Raw genomic sequence first — 25,984 nt, forward strand, 5'->3', positions numbered from 1 at the left:
ACATATATATTGCTTTACAGATATATACAATTTGTTGTTGGCAGATTTTTTTTTTTTTTTAAATTCATGAGTTCGGAGAGTCCATACAGGTAGCAGTAGAGAATATGGGAGTCAAAACTGCGATCCAGCGGCTAAATTTTCTGCAAAAAGCGAAGTGCTTAAATATGGATAAAGCCTTGCAGAGGTCTTGCATGAGGGCGTTATCACAGCAATAAGAATGACTAATAAGTATTAATGGCTCATGACAAGAGAACAAATGCTATTAATTATCTTAATATATTAAGCGTATTAGTAATGTTTGTGTGTGTGTTATTCATGCAAATATTATTAGCCTGTGTCAAGGTTAGCCTCTGGGCCCTAAGAACCAAGCTTCCAGCTCAGACCTCAGTTGCTTACCCCAGCTGTCCAAGGGCTGGGACTTTTCAGGGATTCACCCCGGTGGAGCTTGAGGAGCCAATCGGCTCGCATCAGGCGGGGCCCTGGGAGCGACAGCGGTATCATCCAATGGGTTGACAGCTGGGGCCGCCCCTGGCCAATGGGCGCGCTCCTCCGCGGCGGTCGGAAGTGGTGAGGCGGCTCTGGGGGCCGTTGTTCAGTGCGGGGGGCTGAGTGGGGAGGCTCTGTGTCTGCGGCTAGCGGGTTTGCTGCAAGTCCTTGCTGTCGTCCCGGGTGAGTGTAGCGGCGGCCGGAGCCTTGGGAGCCTCATTGCGGTTCGGGAGGAGGCCGGCATCCCTGTGGCTTGGTGTGTGGGCGAGGGGGCTGTGGGCCCCGGGGGTCGCGGCGGTGAGGAGAAAGACGGCCACGCCACGGCGTCTCCTCAGGCCAGTGGAGGAGGCCGCGCTTTCTCCTCGGGGAACCCGAGTCTCGGCAGCCCCCGGCGGCGCCGCCCCTTCGCGGCCTTGGCCAGGGTGTCGGGGAAGTGGGCGTCGTCCAGAGCGCGGCTGTGGGCACTGCGCCCCGGGCGGAGCCGGGCTCCAGTCTCGAGCCCCCAGCTTGCGGGGCGGGAGGTGGGGGCGAAAAGGGGCGGTGTCGCGCTGGCTTAGTGCGGGCTCTCGGCCGGGGACCGGGGTTCGAGTCCCCACTCCGGCCAGCTGTGCAGCTGCTGTCTCCCCAGAATGGGATAAATGGCTTTCACCTGCTAGGGTTCCGGCCTGGAGGCGAGGGTCCTGTGAAGCGCGTAGCAGTCAGACGGTACATCTGAACCGCTGCTGTTTTGCGAAGCTGGTGCCCTCTGCCGCTCCCCACCTCCGAACTCCCCGGGCGAGGGGGCGGTTGGAAACCGCCTCCTGCGCCTGGACACGAGGGGGCAGCTGCGCCCGAAACATCTGAGAGGGGCTCCTTGTCAGGTTGGAGACTTGAGTTGTCCTGGGGCAGTTCCGTGCATTCGCCCCTTTGCTCCGTACAGAGGGCCCTTTGAAGTATCGTCAGTCGTCTGCCTGAGGGATTTGAGGCCCAGAAAGGTCACGTCCCATATCCACTGCGTGGCGGAACCAGAGCTCGACCCTCAGAGGGGCCCACTCCCAGCTCGGCCTGCCACCCCCAGACCCTTTGCAGCCAGAGGGCAGGCACTTCCCTCACCGGAAGCTCTGGTCTTGGTTGAGTGTCTAGAACACACCGAGAAACAGACCGCCCTGAGAAAAGTATCCAGCCTTTCCCCTTTAGGGAACGTGATTTATTTTCCTAGATCGGTGGTTCCTACCCTTAGTGTACATTTCTTGTGGGAGCGGTTCTCTTGAGTCCTGTAACTCCCTAATTTAAAACCATTCTCTGGGGTACCGTTGAGCTAGGACTATAGGCTGATACCCCCCTTCTGCTGTACACGATAAGGCCTCCTTGAGTCCTTCCCGTTTTTCGTTTTTCGTTCTGCTCTTCCAGATCTCCCTTTACTTTCTCTTTCATTGCCTTTTGGGCCTTCTGCCTGATTGGATTTTCCCCCAATTCCCATCCTCTCTTACTTCCTCTTCACACTTCAGCGTTTAAATGTCATCTTGTCAGAAAGTTCTCTTACCACCTTTTTCTAAAGTAGATCCCCTTCATCTCCATTTGTCTATGTACTTTTCCATCAAAATACATTAAGATCTCCGCTAATTTGTTTATTTTTCCTCTGTCACTAAGTTGATCTGTTATGGACACTTCTCTTCTTTAGTTTGTGAAGTAGTCTTAGTGCCGGTCCGGCATCCAGGGTCTCAATTAACATGTTGAATGAATATATGCTTTGAAAAGGGAGTTCATTCGGAAATGTCAGAACCATTTAAGAGCCCTTTGGGGGCAGTATTTAAGACCATTTTTGTGTCATAGCAAAGAATAGTGGTAAGGAAATTGCCAGCACTTTGCTCTCTGCACTGACATCTTGTTTAAAAAGAAGGAAAAACTTTACAGTGCACGAACCTGGCAGACACTTTCAGCTAAGGATCAACATTAACATCATCTGTAATAATAAAACTGTTGACATCATGTACTTCCTGATATAATGCACTGAGACGAGCACGACATCAGTTCTGTGGTATTCTTGCTAAAAAAAGTACTAATCATGAAAAAACACTGAACAGACTCAAACTACACAACACGATTTTGAAAGATGAAGAAAAACTGAAGTATCTTAAATTAGAGGATAAAGGAGAAATAACTGTGATATGTGTCTTGAACCAGGAAAAGAAAATTAGTGGAATGATTCATGAATATGATTTATAGATGAGTTATTAATATTTTATTAGTATTAGTAATTTGATAATTTTGATATTTTACTATCAAACTTGATAATTTTATTGTGATTATTTATGATGTGTTGGGTTAAGGGTCTACAGGAGTTTTTTGTGGTGCTTTTGCTTGTCAAGTTACTTTAAAATGAAAATTAGAAAATAGGGTAAAATATAAATGTATTGGGTATTAAATAAAATACTTTAATTTACTGGTATTGGTAACATTTTCTGTGTAGTTTTTTTTTGTGTTCTGCATGTCATCCTAAAAGCAGAAATGAAATTGAAAGTTTACACTTTTCTCCTTTGTAGTTTTCTGAAAGAACTAAAGATGGCTGAATTTCTAGATGACCAGGACACTCAACTGTGTGACAATTGGTAAGAAATTAAATCTAAGAAATGTTGGAATGAGAACAAAATGGTTTCTGTAGAAGGTTGGTTTATTTATTGGCAGGTTAAATTTGTTATCATATAACATGGAAATATATGGGACTAAAAAGCCTTTTTAACAATTTTATGTAACATTGCCTGTTTTAGTGATGGGATAAGATGGTAGATTCAGGGGCGCCTGGGTGACTCAGTGGGTTAAAGCCTCTGCCTTCAGCTCGGGTCATGATCTCGGGGTCCTGGGATTGAGCTCCACGTCAGGCTCTCTGCTTGGCGGGGAGCCTGCTTCCCCGTCTCTCTCTGCCTGCCTCTCCTACCTACTTGTGTTCTGTCAAATTTAAAAAAAAAAAAAAAAAAAAAAAATGGTAGGTTCAGGTAGCATAGAGAAATGAGTAGAGTGATGTGATAGAGCTGGGTGTCTGGAGCTCTGGTACCTGCCTTTAGTTAATGACTTGTCCAGTCACCCCACTGACTGTTTTGGAGCCTCACTTTTCTGATGTATAAATAAGCAGATGTAATTTTTGTCTTTCTGGAATATAATACATTTTTATTTTTCATTTTTTAAAATTTATTTTCTTTTTTAAAAAATTTTTTATTTGACAGAAATCACAAGTAGGCAGAGAGGCAGGCAGAGAGACAGGAGGAAGCAGGCTCCCCGCTGAGCAGAGAGCCCTATTCGGGGCTTGATCCCAGGACCCTGGGATCATGACCTGAGCCGAGGGCAGAGGCTTTTAACCCACTGAGCCACCCAGGTGCCCCTCTTTTTCTTTTAAGTAGACTCCACGTCAAACGTGGGTCTTGAACTCACGAGCCTGAGATCAAGCATCCCATGCTCTATGACTGAGCCTGCCAGGTGTTCCTTATCATAGTTTTTTTTAAAGAAGATACAAAAGGGACGCCTGGGTGGCTCAGTTGGTTAAGCAGCTGCCTTCAGCTCGGGTCATGATCCTGGCATCCTGGGATCCAGTCCCACATCGGGCTCCTTGCTTGGCAGGGACCCTGCTTCTCCCTCTGCCTGCCACTCTGTCTGCCTGTGCTCACTCTCGCTCCTCTCTCTCTGATGAATAAATAAAATCTTAAAAAAAAAAAAGATACAAAAAATATAATACAATGTTTGGGTTAGATGTATGCTTTTCAAAATGTTACAAAGATTTCCCCATGTTGCTACAGTGGCTGTCCTAGGGGTGATTGGGAGCAAGTTTAGTGAGGTTGGTTTTACATCTAGCATTGAGAGAGTAGTACAGCCAGAGCCACTCAAATATTTTTATAAAGGATTTTGCTGAAGGAATGTTCCACTGCTTTAAAACTAAAAACAAAAACAAACAATAACAACAAAAAAACTCTAGTTAAAGTCTTCTGGTAGTCCTGCTTAATCATTATCATTTCATGATCAGAACTGTTTGTGAAGACTTGGATGTTAAGCTTTCTATTTTGGTGTGTTTAACCCACGTGAGTGACAGGAAAGGGCAACTCTTTCTTGCTGAAATGAAACTTAGGATGCAGCCAATAATTTCCTGAGTTTGGTATTTTGGTAATGTACAAGCACTCTATGGAAGGGTAAAAAAGCAAAGCAGAACGGACTGTGCTATGTTTAACTTATTAAATTGTGGTAAAAGGGAAGAGATGTTGAAGAAGGAAAATATTTTGACTCCGACTGCTGGAAGATTTGAGCCAGATAACAGTTTTTATTCTTTTATTGCTTTTTTCTTTTTATTAGGCTTTCAGCAGAATTAGGATATAATCAGAGCAACTGCTGATTGCAGTATTCTTTACCTGAACAGATTTAAGATTTCATTTCTAAGGGCATGTCTTGCATTATAGGGTATTTTTTTCTACTATACCCCTATCACTTTCTGCCAATTTAAAAGCTATATTAGGGTGCCTGGGTGGCTCAGTGGGTTAGGGCCTCTGCCTTCAGCTCAGGTGGTGACATCAGGGTCCTGGGATCGAGCCCCGCATCGGGCTCTCTGCTCAGCGGGAAGCCTGCTTCCTCCTCTCTTTCTCTGTCTGCCTCTCTGTCTACTTGTGATTTCTGTCAAATAAATAAATAAAATCTTTAAAAAAAATAAAAATAAAAATAAAAGCTATTTTAGCTCTATTTGTGTTTTAAATGTGCTATTACTGGTACAAAATAATCAGCGATGCAGGTAATCACAAGAAAACATTGTGATTGTGTAAAAAACCAGACATAATGGCAATGTCATCAATTAAGATACTCTTATTTTATCAGTTCTCCAATTTGAAGGAGTCTCAAGGCCAGGACAATATATAAATAACTATGCTAAGGGAGTTAAAAAAAAAAAAAAAAAGGTAAGTTAATGGAAAGCTAATGAAAACAGGGTTATTCAAAGCCAAAGCAATTTATTTAAAGAAAAAGGATTAGCATGGAAGGGTAACCAAGCCAGCACAGACCTCCCATCTCAGTAACCCTGTTTAAATTCTAGGTTTAAAATTTTTGTTTTTAAAGCCATATTTCTGTTGTTCCCTAAGAAAAGGTAAACTTCAAAATGTGAGCGTCCGGGGTGCCAGCGTGGCTCAGTTTAGTAGAGCTTGCAACTCTTGATGTTGGGGTCATGAGTTCAAGCCCCACATTGGGCATAGTTTACTAAAAATAAAAAAATAAATAATAAAAAAAATTTAAAGTGAAGGGGTCCTGGCTGGCTCAGTCGGTAGAGCATGTGACTCCTAACCTAAGGGTTGTGAGTTAAAGCCCCATATTGGGCATGGAGTCTATTTAAAACAAACAAACAAACAAAAAAAAAAAACAAAATAAAAAATAAGAAATTTGGGGCATCTGGCTGGCTCTGTCAGAGTGTGCAACTCTTGATCTCAGGTCAAAGTTCAAGTCCCATTTTGGGTATGGAGCCTACTTAAATTTTTTTTTAAATTAAAAAAATGAGCTGCCATTAGATCCATTGGGCCAGTAAAAGGAGGAGTTTGTTGTTGAAGATGTTCTTGCATGGCATCTCTATTCTCTGTGGGGGAGAGTATGGTTCTAAGGAATAGGAACTTCAATGTTAGAAGGTTTTGACTTATAAAGGTGCCTGGTTGGGGCGCCTGGGTGGCTTAGTGGGTTAATAAGCCTCTGCCTTCTGCTTGCGTCATGACGGTCATGATCTCAGGGTCCTAGGATCTAGCCCTGAATCGGGCTCTCTGCTCAACAGGGAGCCTGCTTCCCCACCCCCCTCTCTGCCTGCCTCTCTGCCTACTTGTGATCTCTTTCCCTCTGTCAAATAAATAAAATCTTAAAAAAAAAAGGGGGGGGGGCAGGGGGTGCCTGGCTGGCTCAGTTGAAAGAGCTCATGACTTGATCTCAGCTTTGTGAGTTCAAGCCCCGTGATGGTTACAGAGATTACTAAAAACAAAAAGGCCCAAAACTTTGACTTTTATTTTTGCATGTAATAATGAATTGATTTCTGGCTTGTTCTGTTTAGCATTTAGAAGGCTACTAGGAATTTTCTGGAAGCCTTGGCTTGCCTTTCAGTCATTTTTATCTAAGGTGAAATTTCATCTTTAACTTGCTAGGCCCTCCTTGGAGCTTTTTGCAGTTGTATCTAGATACGAAGTTGTGTTCTCCTCTCCTTTAAAACACCTTGATTTTGGGGCTCCTGGGTCGCTCAGTGGTTAGGGCCTCTGCCTTCGGCTCAGGTCATGATCCCGGGGTCCTGGGATCGAGCCTCACATCGGGCTCTCTGCTCAGCAGGGAGCCTGCCGCCGCCTCCTCTCTCTCTCTGCCTGCCTCTCTGCCTACTTGTGATCTGTCAAATAAACAAAAATCTTAAAAAAAAAAATTAAAACACCTTGATTTTATCTGTATGATAGGAAGTAAGTATATTGGTATTTTGTCTGGTTGGAATGTTTGGTGGGACTATCTTGGGAGCTAAATTTAAAAAGAAAACCAGCAGACAACTGTTTCATGTATGTAATTGTTGCAAATCTGTTTTTTCTTTCAAGGTTTCTTTCAAAGTTTCCCAAGTGGTGGGGTGCCTGGGTGGCTCAGTGGGTTAAGCCTCTGGCTTCGGCTCAGGTCATTGGGATCGAGCCCCGCATCGGGCTCTCTGCTCCGCAGGGAGCCTGCCTCCACCTCTCTCTGCCTGCCTCTCTGCCTACTTGTGATCTCTGTCAAATAAAATCCTTAAAAAAAATAAAAGGTTTTGTTTTTTAAAAAAGGTTTTATTTATTTGACAGTGAAAGGGAATACAAACAGAGGGAGTGGGAGAGGGAGAAGCAGGGAGCCGGATGCAGGGCTTGATCTCAGGACTGTGGGATCATGACCTGAGCCTAAGGCAGCCACTTAAACGACTGAGCCACCCAGGAGCCCTGATTTAAACACTTATAATGATTTTTAAAAAAGATTTTATTTATGTACTTATCAGAGAGCACAAGCAGGCAGAGTGGCAGGCAGAGGCAGAGAGAGAAGCAGGGTCCCTGATGAGCAAGGAGTCCGATGCGGGACTCGATCCCAGGATGCCGGGATCATGACCCGAGCCGAAGGCAGTGGCCTAACCAACTGAGCCACCCAGTTGTCCCTAATGATTTTTTTAAACTGTTTTACGACCCTAATGAAAATCTTCATAATTCCAAGAGAGATTACCTGGTTAAAGACTGTATTATGGTCCTAGAAACAGATTTTCAGCCTATTTTTAAGCAGTTTACAGTACCACTGGTAACATAATAGAACACTAGTTTCACAACATCTTTTTTTTTTTTTTTTTTTTAAGATTTTATTTATGGGGCGCCTGGGTGGCTCAGTGGGTTGGGCCACTGCCTTCGGCTCAGGTCATGATCTCAGGGTCCTGGGATCGAGTCCCGCATCGGGCTCTCTGCTCAGCGGGGAGCCTGCTTCCCTCTCTCTCTCTCTCTGCCTGCCTCTCTGTCTACTTGTGATCTCTCTCTGTCAAATGAATGAGTGAAATCTTTAAAAAAAAAAAAAAAGATTTTATTTATTTATTTGACAGACAGAGATCACAAGTAGGCAGAGAGGCAGGCAGAGAGAGAGGCGGAGACAGGCTCCCTGCTGAGCAGAGAGCCCAATGCGGGGCTCGATCCCAGGACCTTGGGACCATGACCTGAGCTGAAGGCAGAGGCTTAACCCACTGAGCCACAGGCGCCCCTCACAACATTTTTAACAGTGGAACTTACTAATTTTAATTTTTGTTGATTTACTAGGTTTAGATCATAACTTTGATTTATAGCCTCTATATATTTTTCCTTCATTTAAAAAAAAATAAAATAATTTAAAACCATTGGTTTCCTCAAAGCTAGGAATTTGGGAGAAATAAGGGGAGTTAAATCTTTCAAGATATTAGTAGTTTCCCTCTTTATCTCGTTGAGATTTCTTCCCATCTCACAGTTGATCTTCTGTGCATAAGAGCTTCCTTGATAGTTTCACCATTGGGTGGAAATAAATTTGCATTTATTTGGTGTCTTGGTCTTTCAGACTGGAGTATGACTTAGCTGGAGGCACATCAGTCATCCTACTTTGAAATGTTTCTTACACTATGTATGAAGATGAAAACTCTAAGAGAAATTAACTACAATTTATTTTTTTTTATTTTTTTTTTTTAAGATTTTATTTATTTATTTGACAGAGAGAAATCACAAGTAAGCATAGAGGCAGGCAGAGAGAGGAGGAAGCAGGCTCCCTGCTGAGCAGAAAGCCCTATGTGGGGCTCGAACCCAGGACCTGGGATCATGACCTGAGCCGAAGGCAGCGGCTTAACCCACTGAGCCACCCAGGCGCCCCAGAAATTAACTACAATTTAGTGTGGAAGAGAATTCCTATAGTATTTAGCTTTGTAGGCTAAATAAAATATTTAAAGATTGCGTAATTATCTGTATTGATTCTGTTCAGTATTTTATTTTTCTGAAATTTTATTCTAGGTGACATACTTATAGACTCTATCTTTATTTTTAATTTAAATTCGGTTAATTAACATGTAATGTGTTACTAGTTTCAGAGGTAGAGGTCAGTGATTCATCAGTCTTATATAATACCCAGTGCTCATTACATCATGTGCCCTCCTTCATGCCCACCTCACCCCCAGCCCCCTCCCCTCCAGCAACCCTCAGTTTGTTTCCTGTGATTGAGAGTCTCTTATGGTTTGTCTCCCTCTCTGATTTTGTCTTGTTTTATTTTCCCTCTCTTCCCCCATGATCTTTGGTTTTGTTTCTTAAATTCCATAGAGGAGTGAGATCATATAATTGTCTTTCCTGATTGTCTTATTTTGCTTAGCATAATACCCTTCAGTTCCATCAGCATCATTGCAAATGGCAAGATTTCATTTTTGATGGCTAAATAGTATTCCATTGTATATACACCACATCTTCTTTATCCGTTCATCTTTTTTTTTTAAAGTAATCTCTACACCCAACATGGGGCTTGAACTCAAAACCCCAGGACCAAGAATCACAAGCTGTACTGACTGAGCCAGCCAGGTACCCCTAGACACATTCCTTATTTTTCTTTCTTTCTTTACTTTTAATTAAGTAGGCTCCATGCCCAACATGGGGCTTGAACTCAGGATGCTGAGATCAAGCATTGCATGCTTTACCAACTGAGCCAGGCAGGTAACCTTAGACAGTCTTTTTTTTTTTTTTTTTTTTTTTTTAAGATTTTATTTATTTACTTGACACAGAGAGACAGATCATAAGTAGGCAGAGAGGCAGGCAGAGAGAGAGGAGGAAGTAGGCTCCCTGCTGGGCAGAGAGCCAGATTCGGGACTCGATCCCAGGACCCGGAGATCATGACCTGAGCTGAAGGCAGAGGCTTAACCCACTGAGCCACCCAGGTGTCCCCCAGACAGTCTTAAAATGCAATCTTTACCTAGACTAAAATTGGAGTTTTCTAATGGCCATATCCAAATGACTGAAAGTAAAGACTGAATATTTCTCTTGTTGAAGTGTACATAAAGCGCTCTTGTTAAATTTAAATGATCTTACTCTCTCACTTAAGATTGTCATTTTCCTCCCTTTTCTGTAACTTAGAGATGATAATTGAATTGGATTCCTTAAAGAGAATGGCAGAGAGTGAGTGAAGAGACAGGATTGGGGGAAGAGATTCAGGACTTCATTATTGTACAGTTCTTCAGTGAAGTCATACCAACAGGACCAGAGCACGTTCCTGACTAGTATCTAGCCTGCTTTGAAAGGCATGTGTGACATAAAGGGAGACATGTTGGGGCACCTGGGTGGCTCAGTGGGTTAAGCCTCTGCCTTCAGCTCAGGTCATGATCTCAGGGTCCTGGGATCAAGCCCTGCATCGGGCTCTCTGCTTAGCAGGGAGCCTGCTTCCTCCCCTCTCTCTCTCTCTGCCTGCCTCTCTGCCTACTTGTGATCTCTGTCAAATAAATAAATAAAATCTTTAAAAAAAAAAAGGGAGACTGTTCCCCACTGACTATCTCAATGCTGGCATCTGCTTGTTTGACTTTTAGTGGAATAAAATCTATTGAGGTTAAACCTACCTCAGACCCAGAGTGAAAATAATAGGTAGGCTGCTTTTTGTTTGTTTGTTTGTTTGTTTTAAAAACAATCCTGGAGTATATCATTGTGTTTTGGGTCATGGATAGTTTTAGAAAAGCCTGGTTTATTTCTTGGCATCTGACTTCATGTTGCTGGTTGTGATTAGCTCTGACATCTAGAAAGTGAGGCTGAGCTTGTAGAAGTAGTACATAGCACTGAAAACTCATTGTTGCACAGAAGACTCAAAACCTTTGGAAGTTAATCCTTGAAAAGCAGGGGTGTAATAATCATAAGAGTTTACAGACTAGATTTACTAAAGAGAAGTAACAAAGATTAAAGATCTGACCAGCAGATTTTCATGTATTATCACTGTGCATAGATTAGTCAGTAATGCTTGCCTTTGCCTTTGATCTGTTTCTATAGCAAAAAAGAAATTCCTGTATTTAATTTTACCATCCATGAGATCCACTGTCAAAGGAACATTGGTATGTGTCCTATCTGCAAGGAACCATTTCCCAAATCTGACATGGAGAGTCACATGGCGACAGAACATTGTCAGGTAAACCACCAAGTACTCAAATGTTCATAACTCTATTATACTTGCTATTTTGCATTAGCAAGTGATTGTTATCACAAAGCCAATTTACTGATTGTCACTTATCATAGGTGACCTGCAAATGTAATAAGAAGTTGGAGAAGAGGCAGTTAAAGAAGCATGAGGTTGGTTTCCCTGTACCATGAAGAGCGTGAGTTACCTTGGGGCCAATATTACTGAGATTACTGAGCTACACGCAGAGCAGAAAACCAGTCTGATTGAGTCTTGGTTCTCTACCAGCTCCACAAACACTGTCTCTTAAAGTGTATTCAAGGCTTTGACCTTTTGCTGCCAGAATCAGCTGCGTGACTATTGCACCCCTTGCTCAGGTCTCAGAGCGTTACTCTTTGGAACTGAGTCTGTCATTTTTGCTGGGGTTTAGCTGGCACCCTCAGTGAGTGCCAAACCGAGCCTGGGCTTGCCAGTGTGGTATAACCACTTTAGTACAGAGCCTGCCTAACATCTTATAATTTCCTTTTGACTTCTTGATCACTTGGGTAACATGCTGTTTATACCCAAAGCAATTCCTCAGAGTGCATTTCATGAGATAGAACATAGTATCAGTTGGTCCCTAGTTGAAATAAAGCTGTTTGCCATAGTTGAATGAATGTTGTTTTTGTGAATGAGCATATGAATTCACCAGTTAAAAAGATCCCCTATTTAGTTGGTCACATAGTGTGTATACATAAGTAAAAATTTACCAAGGTATGCACTTATTAGTACACATCATTCTGTGTACCTAAAATGACAATTTATAATTTAAAAAGGTAATTCATAATCATTGTAGAAAAATTGGAAAATGTAAGAAGAAAACAATAACTATTCATAATTCCATAGCACAGAATTAAACCTCTTTTTTTTTTTTCTTAAGATTTTATTTATTTGTCAGAGAGAGAGGGAGAGAGAGCAAGCACAGGCAGACAGAATGTCAGGCAGAGGCAGAGGGAGAAGCAGGCTCCCTGATGAGCAAGGAGCCCGATGTGGGACTCGATCCCAGGACGCTGGGATCATGACCTGAGCCGAAGGCAGCTGCTTAACCAACTCAGCCACCCAGGCGTCCCTAGAATTAAACATCTTATAAGTACTTTGGCACTCTTACTAGTTTTTCTAAGCATTTGACCTATGTTGTACTAGGGCTCACCAGCGGGGCGGGGGTGGTTATGATTGAGGTCACATTAACAATAATGAGTATTTCTCTGGTTCTAATATTTACCTGCTCTATAAAACAACCTCCAGTTAGCTCTCCTGTCTTCTATCCTCTTCACTCCGGCTATTTCTGGGGGTAACATGGTAATATATCAGTCATTATAAAGGTACAAGTACAAAGTATTTCCTAATGTTCCTGCAAGTTAGATCAAAATAGCTGTAGACCAGAGATTAAAGAATTTTTTAAAGTTCTCTTAAAAAAAAAAAAAAGTTTAAACTTTATTTGGTGCTCTGGTGAGTTATTAACACATTTTAGGGTTGCTAACAAAGTACTTAAACTACATTATCTGGTATGTGCCAGCAATATTTTACTCTTGGCTGAGTACTTTTTTTTTTTTTTTGGCTGTTGAGTAACTTTAAATCAGTGGCATTTTTCTAATCCTTCTGAATCAGTATTATAGCCACTTGGTATATAATTTTAAAGTCACAAAAGCAGGTATGTAAAAATTGTCTCTTCCATTCCTCTTACCTAGGCCCTCTTTAATCATTTTTTTTGTGCTTTCTACAAGAGATAGTTCATGCATACACAAATTATGCTAAAAGTGTTTAAAGTAGCATTTAGGATAGAACTTGGGTTTAATTTGTATGAAAAGAAATTTTTGTTCTTTGGCACAGTGGTTGTAAAGTATCTAAACTTTTGAAATGATGTTACATTGAAGTTCTGAGTTGAAGTTCCAAGGTTTGGAATGTGTATATCAGAGGAACATATGATTTTATCTTTTTAATTTTTTTGGTGTTTTAGTTACAATTTCAAAATAAGTTTTATAAATTTTTTTTAAGATTTTGTTTATTTCTCAGAGAGGAGGGGCAGGCAGAGAGAGAAGCAGACTCTGTTGAGCAAGGAGCCCCATGCGGGACTCGATTCTAGGACCCTGGGATCGTGACCTGAGCCAAAGGCAGATGCTTAACCAACTGAGCCACCCAGGTGTCCCAGTTTTATGAGTTTTATCCTTCATCTGCTGAGTATACTCTTGGGGTCATCTTTGTTGGTAATTCCTGGTTTATTTGGTCAGTTCAAAGCCAGTGCTATGTACAAATATGCAGATTAGAAATATCAGTGTCTTTATAAAGGACAGTCTCTATTCCTCATTACCAGGTACTTAAGACAGATTGGAGTAGTAAGGGGAAATTGGGCTGGTGGAGTTTTGACAAACGTACTTGAATTGCTGTGCTTTTGGTGTTTGCTCTTGCCCAAGAACTGGCTGGCTTTGGGTTACTTGGGTTACTTTGTAATGTGTGCACAAAATGGTGGTAGGGTGGCTGAGTGAGTAGATTCCTTGTGAGAGTTTCTTTCCTCTTGTAGAACCAGGTGACAGGGACAGAGGGAAGCTGTGACTTTTTAAAGATTATTTATTTATTTGACAGACAGAGATCACAAGTAGGCAGAAAGGCAGGCAGAGAGAGGGTGGGGGGAGCAGGCTCCCTGCTGAGCAGAGAGCCCGATTCAGGGCTCGATCCTAGGACCCCAAGATCATGACCTGAGCTGAAGGCATAGGCTTGAACCGCTGAGCTACCCAGATGCCCTGAAGCCGTGACTCTTAAATGCATAGGAAACCATGGCAGGCAAAGCTAGGTTTGGAAGAGAATACTGAAGTAAATAAATATTTTTGGCTTTCCTTTCCCTGTATTAAAACATAGCCTCTTTTATTTTATTTATTTTTATTTTTTATAAACAGATATTTTTATCCCCAGGGGTACAGGTCTGTGAATCGCCAGGTTTACACACTTCACAGCACTCACCATAGCACATACCCTCCCCAGTGTCCATAACCCCACCACCCCCTCCCAACCCCCTCCCCCCAGCAACCCTCAGTTTGTTTTGTGAGATTAAGAGTCACTTATGGTTTGTCTCCCTCCCAATCCCATCTTGTTTCATTTACTCTTCTCCTACCCCCTTAACCCCCCATGTTACATCTCCTCTCCCTCATATCAGGGAGATCATATGATAGTTGTCTTTCTCCAATTGACTTATTTTGCTAAGCATGATACCCTCTAGTTCCATCCACGTCGTCGCAAATGGCAAGATTTCATTTCTTTTGATGGCTGCATAGTATTCCATTGTGTATATATACCACATCTTCTTTATCCATTCATCTGTTGATGGACATCTAGGTTCTTTCCATAGTTTGGCTATTGTAGACATTGCTGCTATAAACATTCGGGTGCACGTGCCCCTTTGGATCACTACGTTTGTATCTTTAGGGTAAATACCCAGTAGTGCAATTGCTGGGTCATAGGGTAGTTCTATTTTCAACATTTTGAGGAACCTCCATGCTAAAACATAGCCTCTTTTAGATCGGCGTATTAACTGCCTTATTATTCTGTGTTACAGGAGACTGAGTGTCCTCTACGTCTTGCCCTTTGCCAGCATTGTGATTTGGAACTTTCTGTTCTCAAACTAAAGGACCATGAAGATTACTGTGGCGCCCGGACAGAGTTATGTGGCAGTTGTGGGCGCAATGTCCTGGTGAAAGATCTGAAGACTCATCCTGATGTTTGTGGAAGAGATGGGGAGGAAAAGAGAGATGAGGTTGCCATGCCTCCTAATGCATATGATGAGTCCTGGGGTCAAGATGGCATCTGGATTGCATCCCAGCTCCTCAGGCAAATTGAGGCTCTGGACCCCCCTATGAGGATACCCCGAAGACCTCTGAGATCCTTTGAATCAGATGTTTTCCATAGTAGAACTTCCAACCAAAGGAACATGACAGCCCAGTTTCCAATTCAGAATAATCTGTGTGAGTTGTGTTGGGATTAGAAAACTGGAATGGGGGGCGCCTGGGTGGCTCAGTGGGTTAAGCCGCTGCCTTTGCCTCAGGTCATGATCTCAGAGTCCTGGGATCGAGCCCCGCATCGGGCTCTCTGCTCTCTCGGGGAGCCTGCTTCCTCTTCTCTCTCTGCCTGCTTCTCTGCCTACTTGTGATCTCTCTGTCAAATGAATAAATAAAATCTTTAAAAAAAAAAAAAAAAAAAAAAAAAAAAAAAAAAAAAGAAAACTGGAATGGTATCAAAGTCTCAGGACAAATGGGAACAGGGCTTTGAGGGCAAATAGATTTTAATAATAAAACCTGATTACAGTTAGGTAGTCTTTCTAATACACCTAACTATAGATTGGAAGTAACCTCTTTGCTATTGGATTACCACTGGATTATAGCTAGTGTTGATGACAGTGATATCCTGTTAATAGCTAGTATTTACTGAGTATACAGTATGTGCTTCAGGCATTCGTAAAGTGCTTAATATGTGTTGAATGATTTAGTTCTCACAGGCATTCTTAGGTAAGGGGTAGAGCTGGGACTTGAATTCAGGCAATCTGGCTCCATGCTTCAAGCTATTTTGCTATAGTGCAGAAATATATGAAAAATGTTTAGCACAGTACTTGTCTCATAGTTACAGCTTAATTTGGGGTATTAATAAGATAATTAGAATAATAGTGGAGCCTTTATCACAGCAGACTTGATGTTTGGAGTCCTAGGAGAACAGGAGGACCAAGCCTCTTTTGTTCCTGCACAATGCCTGTAAACCTTGAATATTTGCTAAGCATGGACATGAGGTAGCAGCATCTCTAATTTTTTTTTTTTTTTTGAAGATTTATTTATTTGACAGAGATCACAAGTAGGCAGAAAGGCAGGTAGAGAGAGAGGAGGAAGCAGGCTCCCTGCCAAGCAGAGAGCCCATGTGGGACTCGATCCCAGGACCCCGGGATCACGACCTGAGCTGAAGGCAGAGGTTTTAACCCACTGAGCCACCCAGTCACCCCTCTAATTTTTTTTTTTTTTAAGATTTATTTATTTCAAAGTGTGGGTGTGCATGAGTGGGACGGGCAGAGGGAGAGTGAGAGAGAATTTCAAGTAGATTCCATGTTGAGCATGGAGCTTGACACAGGGCTCGATCTCAGGACCCTGAGTTCAGAATCTGAGCAGAAGTCAAGAGTCAGATGCTTAACTGACTGAGCCACCCAGGCACCCCTCTAATGTATCTTGAGTACTGGTTATTTTTTCTTCCAGTGGAAGAACAAGAAAGGCAGGAAAGGAATAGAACCCGACAGCCCCCAAAAGAGGGTGGTGAAGATAGTGCAAACTTGGACTTCATGTTGGCCCTAAGTCTGCAAAATGAAGGGCAGGCCCGCAGTGTGGCAGAGCATGACTTCTGGAGGGCTGTATGTGGTACAGACCAGTCCCTTGAACGTTCCAATGCTCTCAATGACATGAAGGGTAGGTTTGTTTATTCTGTACTAGCTTCTGTCTCTACAGGTTTTTTAACTGTTATACTATGTAATTTATGTAAAATCAAGAGTTGTTCATGAGATTAGATTTGCCTTTTTTGTTTTGCTTTTCCCAACTTTTTATTCTTTTTTCGCCAACTTTTTATTCTTAAATGTCAGAATAGTACAGTGAATGTCTGTATACCCCTTGTTTATATTTGCCAATTTTAGTATTTTCCATTACTTTATATATTTTTATTTCTACCCCTAACTATTTGAGAATAAGTCGCAGACGTAACATTTTATCCCTGAGTACTTTAGCATGTATCTTAAGAACAAGGGTATTATACATAAATAAAATACACATATTACTCTGAGGAAATTTAACACAAGTTCCCTACTTATACACAATATCCATTGGAGCATATTTGTTTTCAAAATCCGGGATTACACATTGTGTTTAGTTCTTTTTAGGTTAATTTCGTTTAGGCCCTTCCCCCCAGCCCCCTTTTCTTCTCCTTTCTGTACATTGGTACTTTGAAGAGTCCAGAATAGTTGTTTTGCAGAATATTTCTTTCTCAATTTAGATTTGTCTGACTGTTTTCTCCTGTTTAGATTCAAGTAACATAGCTGTGGCAGAATTCCTACATTGGTAATGTGTCCTTAAGAAGTCAATTTATCCTATTCATTAAAATGAGATCTATCAGATACCTCCCTTATATGGGTAGCTTTCCCCTTTATAATACCTAGATTCAGGTTGTTGTTTTGAGATTGTGGAGGAATGAGATATTTACAGTCTTTTTTATTTTTAATTTTTATTTTTTTTAAGATTTTATTTATTTATTTGACAGAGAGAGATTACAAGTAGTCAGAGAGGCAGGCAGAGAGAGGGGGAAGCAGGCTCCCCAGTGAGCAGAGAGCCCGATGCGGGGCTCAATCCCAGGACCCTGAGATCATGACCTGAACCAAAGGCAGAGGCTTAAACCCACTGAGTCACCCAGGCACCCCATACAGTCTTTTTTATTTAGCAGTTTTTTGTATTCACTAATCATATATAACTGGTGATTGTACATTGGTGATTTTTCTGCTTTTATCCTTTGTTCTGAATTATTTATTCTATGAAGAACTTTGTTCCCCTCCCTGTCTCATTTAAAAACTATTCTGCGGAGCCTGGCTGGCTGCCTGTCTCTGTGACCTTTCACCTCAGGGTCATGAGTTTGAACCCCATGTTGGGTGTAGAAATGACTAAAAACCAAATTAAAAAAAAAATTGGGGGTCGCCAGGGTGGTCCACTTGTTAAGCATCTGCCTTCAGCTCAGGTCATGTGGATCGAGCCCTGCATTGGGCTCTCTGCTAGGCAGGTAGCCTGGTTCTCCCTCTCCCACTCCCCCTGCTTGTGTTCCCTCTTTCACTGTCTTTCTCTGTCAAATAAATAAAATATTAAAAAAAAATCTTTTTGGTATTATCAGACTTCTAGATTAAAACTAGGTTTTGTTTTTTTTTAAAGATTTTATTTATTTATTTGACAAAGATCACAAGTAGGCAGAGAGGCAGGCAGAGAGAGAGAGGAGAAAGCAGGCTCCCCGCTGAGCAGAAAGCCCGATGTGGGGCTCGATCCCAGGACCCTGAGACCATGACCTGAGCCGAAGGCAGAGGCTTTAACCCACTGAGCCACCCAGGTGCCCCTAAAACTAGGTTTTTAAAGATAGAAGTTGGATTGTGTTTGGTGAATCACCCCTTTGAGTCTCTTGTCTGGAGAACAGTATATTTGAGGGATGCATGTCCTGCATATTTAAAATGCTGGAAGGGCACCTGGGTGGCTCAGTTGGTTAAGTGTCTGCCTTCAGCTCAGGTCATAATCTCAGGGTCCTGGGATTAGAATTTACTCCTGCTCAGTGGGGAACCTGCTTCTCCCTCTACCTCTCCCCCACCCTAGCTCATGCTCCCTTTCTCTCTCTCTTCTCTCTAATAAATAAATAAAATCTTTTTATTTTATTTTTTATAAAGATTTTATTTATTTATTTGACAGAGGTCACAAGTAGGCAGAGAGGCAGGCAGAGACAGAGGGGGAAGCAGGCTCCCTGCTAAGCAGAGAGCCCGGTGCGGGGCTCGATTCCAGGACCCCGGGATCATGACCTGAGCCAAAGGCAGAGACTTAACCCACTGAACCACCCAGGCGACCCCCCCCACCCCCCTGCTTTTTAAAAATACTGTAGTTGTAAGAGGTTTTTGGGACCTAAACTTAAGCAGCTGTCAGCTATGAGTCTTTCTTTCTTTCTTTGGATTTTGTTTATTTGAGAGAGAGCAAGCACGTGCAGTAGGGAGGGGCAGAGAAAGAGGGAGAGGCAGACTCTCCGAGGAGCAGGGAGCCTGATGTGAGCCTTGATACCAGGACCCTGGGATCATGACCCAAGCCAAAGACAGATGTGTCACTGACTGAGCCACCCAGGCTCCCTGCTATGAGTTTTCTTTATGTCATTAAGTGAAAAAAAATGGCTGCAAAAACAGTAGGATAACTCTTAATGTTTTATTGATTTAGATAAAATAGAATTGGTCCTAGTTAAAAGAGGTAAATGGTGGGGCGCCTGGGTGGCTCAGTGGGTTAAAGCCTCTGCCTTCAGCTCGGGTCATGATCCCAGGGTCCTGGGATCGAGCCCCGCATTGGGTTCTCTGCTTGGCGGGGAGCTGCTTCCTCCTCTCTCTGCCTGCCTCTCTGCCTCCTTGTGATTTCTGTCTGTCAAATAAATAAATCTTAAAAAAAGGTAAATGGTAAGTGTTACACAGCTTGCTTAAAAGAGGTAAATGGTAGTGTTAATAGAAATTTGGATAGTTAATGACATTTTGCCTTTTTAAAAATGTGTTTTCTGGGGCGCCTGGGTGGCTCACTGGGTTAAGCCTCTGACTTTGGCTCAGGTCATGATCTCAGGGTCCTGGGATTGAGCCCAGCTTTGGACTCTCTGCTCAGCAGGGAGCCTGCTTCCCCCTTTCTCTCTGCCTGCCTCTCTGCCTTCTTGTGATCTCTCTGTCAAATAAAATCTTTTAAAAATGTATTTTCTTAATTATAAGTTGTATTAATGTGAAAAATAGTAAGTATACATGTAAAATATTTTTGTTTTTGAGAGTGGTGTGGGAGGGACAGATGGAGAAGGAGAGAATCTTAAGCAGGTCCCACCTAGCACAGAGCCCTATAAGGGACTCTATCTCACAAACTTGAGATCAGGACCTGAGCCGAAACCAAAAGTCAGTTTGCTTAACCAGCTGAGCTAGTCAGGTGCTCCAAATGTTTTGTTTCTATAATCTACTCTAGACTGTAGCTGGTTAACACGTTAATTCAAAGAATGAATAAAGAGTTAGTCTTTGTCTCCTGAGAGGATTATGTCCCTATTGGTTCAAAAAACACTATTTTAGGCTATATTAAGAAAATGCTTTTTGTATTGTAGAGGGTTTTTTAAAAAAATTAATTTATTTTAAAATTCTTATTATTTATTTGACAGAGATCATAGGTAGGCAGAGAGGCAGGCAGAGAGAGAGAGAAGTGGACTCTCTGCTCAGCAGAGAGCCCGATGCGGGCCTTGATCCCAGGACCCCAGGACCAGGACCCGGCGACCGTGACCTGAGCCGAAGGCAGAGGCCTTAACCCATTGAGCTACCCAGGCGCCCTGTTTTTTTTTTTTTTTTTTTTTTTTTTAAAGATTTTATTTATTTGTCAGAGAGAGAGAGGGGAGAGAGAGCAAGCACAGGCAGACAGAATGGCAGGCAGAGGCAGAGGGAGAAGCAGGCTCCCTGATGAGCAAGGAGCCCGACCTGGGACTCGATCCCAGGACGCTGGGATCATGACCTGAGCCGAAGGCAGCTGCTCAACCAACTGAGCCACCCAGGCGTCCCCCAGGCGCCCCGTTTTTTTTTTTTTTTTTTTTTTTTTTTTTGGTTTTAGTTGAAATATAGTTGACATATTAAATTTGTTTCAGGTGTACAGTATAGTGATGCAACAATTATATACATTATGAAATGCTTACCACAATAAGTGTATTGCAGTGTTACTAAGTATATTTCCTGAGCTGTACTTTCCATCCCTTTGAGTAGAGGATAATTATTTATTTTTTAAGATTTTATTTATCTATTTGACAGAAAGATCACAAGTAGGCAGAGAGGCAGACAGAGTGGGAGGGGGAAACAGGCCCCCTGCTGAGCAGAGTGCCCTATGCGGGGCTCGATCCCAGGACCCTGAGGTCAGGACCTGATGATGACCTGAGCCAAAGGCAGAGGCTTAACCCACTGAGCCACCCAGGCACCCTGAGTAGAGGATATTTAAAAACAATTTGTGGGGCCCCTGGGTGGCTCAGTTGGTTAAGTGTCTGCCTTTGGCTTGGGTCATGGTCCCGGGGTCCTGGGATTGAGCCCTGTGCCAGGCTCCCTGCTCAGCTTCTCCCTTTCCCTCTGCTGCTCCCCGTGCTTGTGTTCTCTTGCTCACTCTCAAATAAATAAATTAAATCTTAAAAAAAAAGTTTGCATCTGTAATAAAAATGGTGTACAAATTAAATAGGTGAATTATATGGTATGTAAGTTATATCCAAATAAATTTATTAAAGAAAAAAGAGGTAAAAATCATAAAATTAAGATTGTAAAAGAGTAAAAGAAAGCAAAAGTCTCTTCCTCACCCACTGATAAGTCTCCTGGTTCTCCCTAGAGGTTACCACTTCAGCAGGTAATTAGGTAGCCTTATATTTTTTTGGACAGTAAAGGATGTGAATATGTAATAAGAGATTGTTTAAAAGCTGGTTTATTAGACTTCCTGCATTTTGGAGAGCAGAACAAGGCTTGTCAATGTAATGTTTGGCTTTGAATTCTTTTGTGTCTAGGTTGGTAACCCTTTATGGAATGTTGGTAGGCGGCTTCTCCCCTTTATTACCTTGGATCTGTTTTTTACCTAATAGTTCCTGCATCTTTCCCTTTGGAAAATGCACTAGCCCCACAGAAAGCATTTCCAGAGTCTTTTATTTATTTATTTATTTTTTATTTTTTTTTTTTTAAAGATTTTATTTATTTGACAGAGATCACAAGTAGACAGAGAGGCAGGCAGAGAGAGAGGGAGGGAAGCAGGCTCCCCGCTGAGCAGAGAGCCCGATGCGGAACTCGATCCCAGGACCTTGGGATCATGACCTGAGCCGAAGGCAGCGGCTTAACCCACTGAGCCACCCAGGCGCCCCTTCCAAAGTCTTTTAATGTGAGTCTCCTTCTCGCCCTTTCAGACTTGACTTTCATGATACTAAAGAAAGTAAAATGCAGTAGCAGAGTAATGACAGGTGAAGACTGGGTTCAGTGTAGTTTCCTTCATTTTCTCCTTTCTTGATCATACCTTGGATTGTTTTATTAGCTTTGGTTTGCTTGTTTCATTCCATTTTTCCTCTTTACTGGTTTGGAGTTTATATTCTCTGTCCCTGTTCTTGTGATGGTTGCCCTAGAAATGTCAACATCTTTGTATAATTTAACAAAGACTAAAATTAACCTTATCATACTTAATACTGAGACTTTAGAATTAGCATCTTTATGACTTGAAAACTACTAATGTGGTAAGTTAGTGTTCTCACTTGTTTTTTTAGCACCAGATAGAGGTATTTCTTGTTTTATATACTCATTGTATTTATTTTATTATGTGTTTACTGTTTTCTTTGCTCACCCATTCTTCCTTGTTTCCCAGAACTTCTTTCTAGGATAAAGTTCTCCCTAAGGTATATTCTTTGGAAGTTCTGTTGAAAGTATCTGTTGATTGTAAATTCTCTATTTTAGTCTGAAAATCTTACTTTTTCTTATGTGGTAGTTTCTCTGTCACACAGGTCAAGATTGGCAATTATTTTTTCTTAGTTCTTTGAAGATACTCTGATTTTTGGCTATAGAGATGTCCTCTGTTAGTGTTATTTCTCTATGGGTACTTTGTCTTTTCCCTTTGGCTGATTTTAAGCTCTTTTTGTCTTTGAGCTTCTGCAGTTTCCCTGTGATTTCTCTGGCTTTAAATTTCTTGGGATTTGCTGGCTTTACTGATTTGTAAATTTAGTATTTTTCGTCTATATGGAAAATTGTCATCATTATTCTTTATCGCATCTTTTCCTTAATTTTTCCTTTAAGATTTTATTTGCAGGGCGCCTGGGTGGCTCAGTGGGTCAAACCCTCTGCCTTCGGCTCGGGTCATGGTCCCAGGGTCCTGGGATCGAGCCCCACATCAGGCTCTCTGCTTGGTAGGGAGCCTGCTTCCCCATCTCTCTCTGCCTGCCTCTCTGCCTACTTGTGATCTCTGTCAAATAAAGTCTTTAAAAAAAAAATTTATTTGAGAGAGAATGAGCTGGTTGGGGGGGGGCATGGAGGGAGGGGCAGAGGGAGCGAGAGAGAGCTGCTGACTCCCCGCTGAGTAGGGATCCCAGAATAGGGCTCAATCCCAGGACCCCGAGATCATGACCTGAGCTGAAGGCAGATGCCTAACCAACTGAGCCACCCAGGTGCCCCAGTCTTGCATCCTTTGTAGTTTTTTTGTTTTTAAAGATTGTTTGTTTATTTGAGAGAGTGTGAGTGGGTGTAAGTGCAACTGGTGGCGGGTGGGGGGGTGGACTGGAGGAGTAGAGGGAGAGAGAGAATCTCAGACTCCCTAGTGAGCACCGAGCCTGATGCAAGACTGGATCTCACAACCTTGAGATTAGGACCTGAGCCAAAATCAAGAGTCTAACACTTAACAACTGAGCCAGCCACCCAGGCTTCTCCTATATATGTTAGATTTTGCTTTATCCTGTTTCTTATATTTTTCATTGCTTTTTCCTCTGGGGCAAATTTTGGTTAATTGAAGTATCATTTTCTAATTTATTGTTCAATATATCCATTGAGGTTTTCACTTCAGTGATTAATAAGTTTTCATTTATTGTAGTTCTATTTGATTGTTTTTTTTTCCTCAGTGTACCTCATCATGTTTTAAATCTTTTTTTTTTTTCAAGATTTTATTTATTTATTTGAAAGAGAACATGAGGGGGAGGGCAGAGGGAGAGGGAGAAGTGGACTCCTCGATGAGCAGGGAGCCTGATTTGGGGCTTGATCCCAAGACCCTGAGATCATGACCTGAGCTGAAGGCAGATGCTTTAACCAGCTGAGCTACCCAGGCACCCCTTAAATAATCCTTTATAGGAGCGCCTGGGTAGCTGAGTTTGTTGAGCGACCGACTGTTGGTTTTGGCTCAGGTCACAATCTCATGGGCCATGAAATTGAGCCCTGTGTGGGCTCCATGCTCAGGAGGAAGTCTGCCTGAAGAGTCTCTCCCTCTGCCCTTGCTCATGTGCTTACATGCACTCTCTTCTCTCCTATCTTTTTTTTTTTTTAAGGTTTTATTTATTTGTCAGAGAGCATGCACAAGCAGGGGGAGCAGCAGGCAGAGGGAGAAGCAGGCTCCCTGCTGAGCAAGGAGCCCAATGTGGGACTCGATCCCAGGACCTTGGGATCATGACCTGATCTTACAAAAGGCTTTTTTTTTTTTTTTTTTAATCTGGGGTAGGCCTATTCCAATTCCTTTTTAAACATGTCTTTAAAGATTTTAGATATACTTATTTTTCTGTAGTGTATAGAAATATATCTAAAATCTTTTTTGCTGTTTGGTTTCTGCTGACTGTTATGGTGGCTTGCTGCTTCCTGCGTATGTGGGTTTTTATTGTTTTATTTTGTTTTCAACTTTTTTCTTAAAGATTTTATTATTTGAGAGGGAAGGTGCCTGTGAGCACAGGAGGGAAGAGGGGGAGAGGAAGAGGGAGAAGCAGACTCCCCGCTGAGCAAGGAGCCTGATGGAGGGCTCGATTCTACGACCCTGAGATCATGACCTGAGCTGAAGGCAGATGCTTATCTGACTAAACCACTCAGGTGCCCCTGTTTTTTTTTTTTTTTTTTAAAGATTTTATTTATTTATTTGACAGAGAGAAATCACAAGTAAGCAGAGAGGCAGGCAGAGAGAGAGGAGGAAGCAGGCTCCCTGCTGAGCAGAAAGCCCGACGCGGGGCTCGAACCCAGGACCTGGGATCATGACCTGAGCCGAAGGCAGCGGCTCAACCCACTGAGCCACCCAGGCGCCCCCCTCTGTTTTTAATATATATTTTTTAACATTTATTTTAGAGAGCATGTAAGTGGTGGGGAGGGGCTGAAAGGGGTGGGGAGAGAGACGGACTCCCAAGCTCTTTGCTGAGCTGAGAGCCTAATGCAGGTCTTGATCTCATGACCTAAGAGATCATGACCTGAGCCAAAACCAAGAGTTGGACACCCAAATCCTACTGCCCACTCTGTGTGTGTTTTAACATTAAACTTCTGATGTGTTCCTTAGAGTATGTATGTGTGTGTGTGTATGTATGTATGTGTGTGTATATATATATATATATATATATGCATGCTTCTGGTAGGTATGTAGGGACACTCCTGACTGGGATAATTTTATTTTCTTAGTTTTTAAAAGATTTATTTAAGTGAGCCGGTTGGTGGGGGCAGGTAGGGATATGGCAGAGAGGGCAGAGAGGGAAGAATCTTAAGCAGACACTGTGCTGAGTACTGAGCCTGATATAGGCTCCATTTCATGACCCTGAGATCATTCGCAACCCTCAGATCGTGTATGACCTGAGCTGAAACCAAGAGTCGGACACCCAACAGACTGTACTGCACCACCCAGGTGCCCCTGGGATAATTTTAAATTGAATTTTTGGTTGGCTTGGACTTTTAAAAATTATAAACATGAATTTATATAAAAAATTAGAACTTATGTAAAAATGTAAGTTCTAGACTCAAACCCATGTAAAGGTCAAACTCTAGCTACTCTTCCACGGTAACGACTTTTTCCTCCTACCCAGAGTGAAGACCTAGGTGGGCGAGTTTTCTTAACTCTTCTCATTGTTTACCCTCCAGTTGTTTAGCGGTCTTACTGAGGTGGCTCTTTGGGGAATCCTGGATTTAAAACTACTCTTAATTTATTTGCTCTCCTATATTACTTTTGTTTTGTGTCTTTCTTGGTATTTTGTACTGGGAGAGTTTTTAAGGATATCTGTCTACCAGTCCTAAGTGAGCCTCAACTTCTTGATCTATAAAATGAGGGTAATGGAGGTTCTCTTAATAAGTTTTCTCTGAGGATGGAAATAATCTACAGAAGTTTTTAGATTAGTGCCTGAGGTTAGTACACATTTACATTCTTCCTTAATTAGGGTAGCGGTTAAGCTACTACTTTACTTTGCTCAGGAAATGGTGACATGTAAATTTCTTTTTTCATACTGGAAGTTTTCCTTAGAGTTTCTCTTAGAAGGCTCCTTTTTGCAGTCCCACAAGTTGCTACATCTAAGAAAAGTCAAAGGAAGTGTGACTTTTATATAAAACCTTACAAGTGGGATAAAAGATTAAATCAAATTTGTTTTTGTTCATTGAGTCTGACTGTAT

The 25,984-nt window shown here is 42.2% G+C and overlaps 1 protein-coding gene across 1 annotated transcript in view; it reads left to right on the top strand.

Annotated features, from left to right (window-relative positions):
• The first annotated feature begins 536 nt into the window (after window positions 1-536).
• The window catches only part of TRAFD1 (TRAF-type zinc finger domain containing 1), a 30,882-nt gene continuing 5,434 nt past the window's right edge, over window positions 537-25,984 (top strand). Inside the window, exons 1-6 of the mRNA XM_047697736.1 lie at window positions 537-669; window positions 3,009-3,074; window positions 10,968-11,103; window positions 11,211-11,264; window positions 14,678-15,083; window positions 16,353-16,559. Coding sequence (XP_047553692.1) covers window positions 3,028-3,074; window positions 10,968-11,103; window positions 11,211-11,264; window positions 14,678-15,083; window positions 16,353-16,559 — 850 coding nt within the window. The 5' untranslated portion in view covers window positions 537-669; window positions 3,009-3,027. The remainder of the gene's footprint in view (window positions 670-3,008; window positions 3,075-10,967; window positions 11,104-11,210; window positions 11,265-14,677; window positions 15,084-16,352; window positions 16,560-25,984) is intronic.

The sequence above is a fragment of the Lutra lutra genome, chromosome 12 (assembly GCF_902655055.1).
Source record: "Lutra lutra chromosome 12, mLutLut1.2, whole genome shotgun sequence".
Lineage (NCBI taxonomy): Eukaryota > Metazoa > Chordata > Mammalia > Carnivora > Mustelidae > Lutra > Lutra lutra.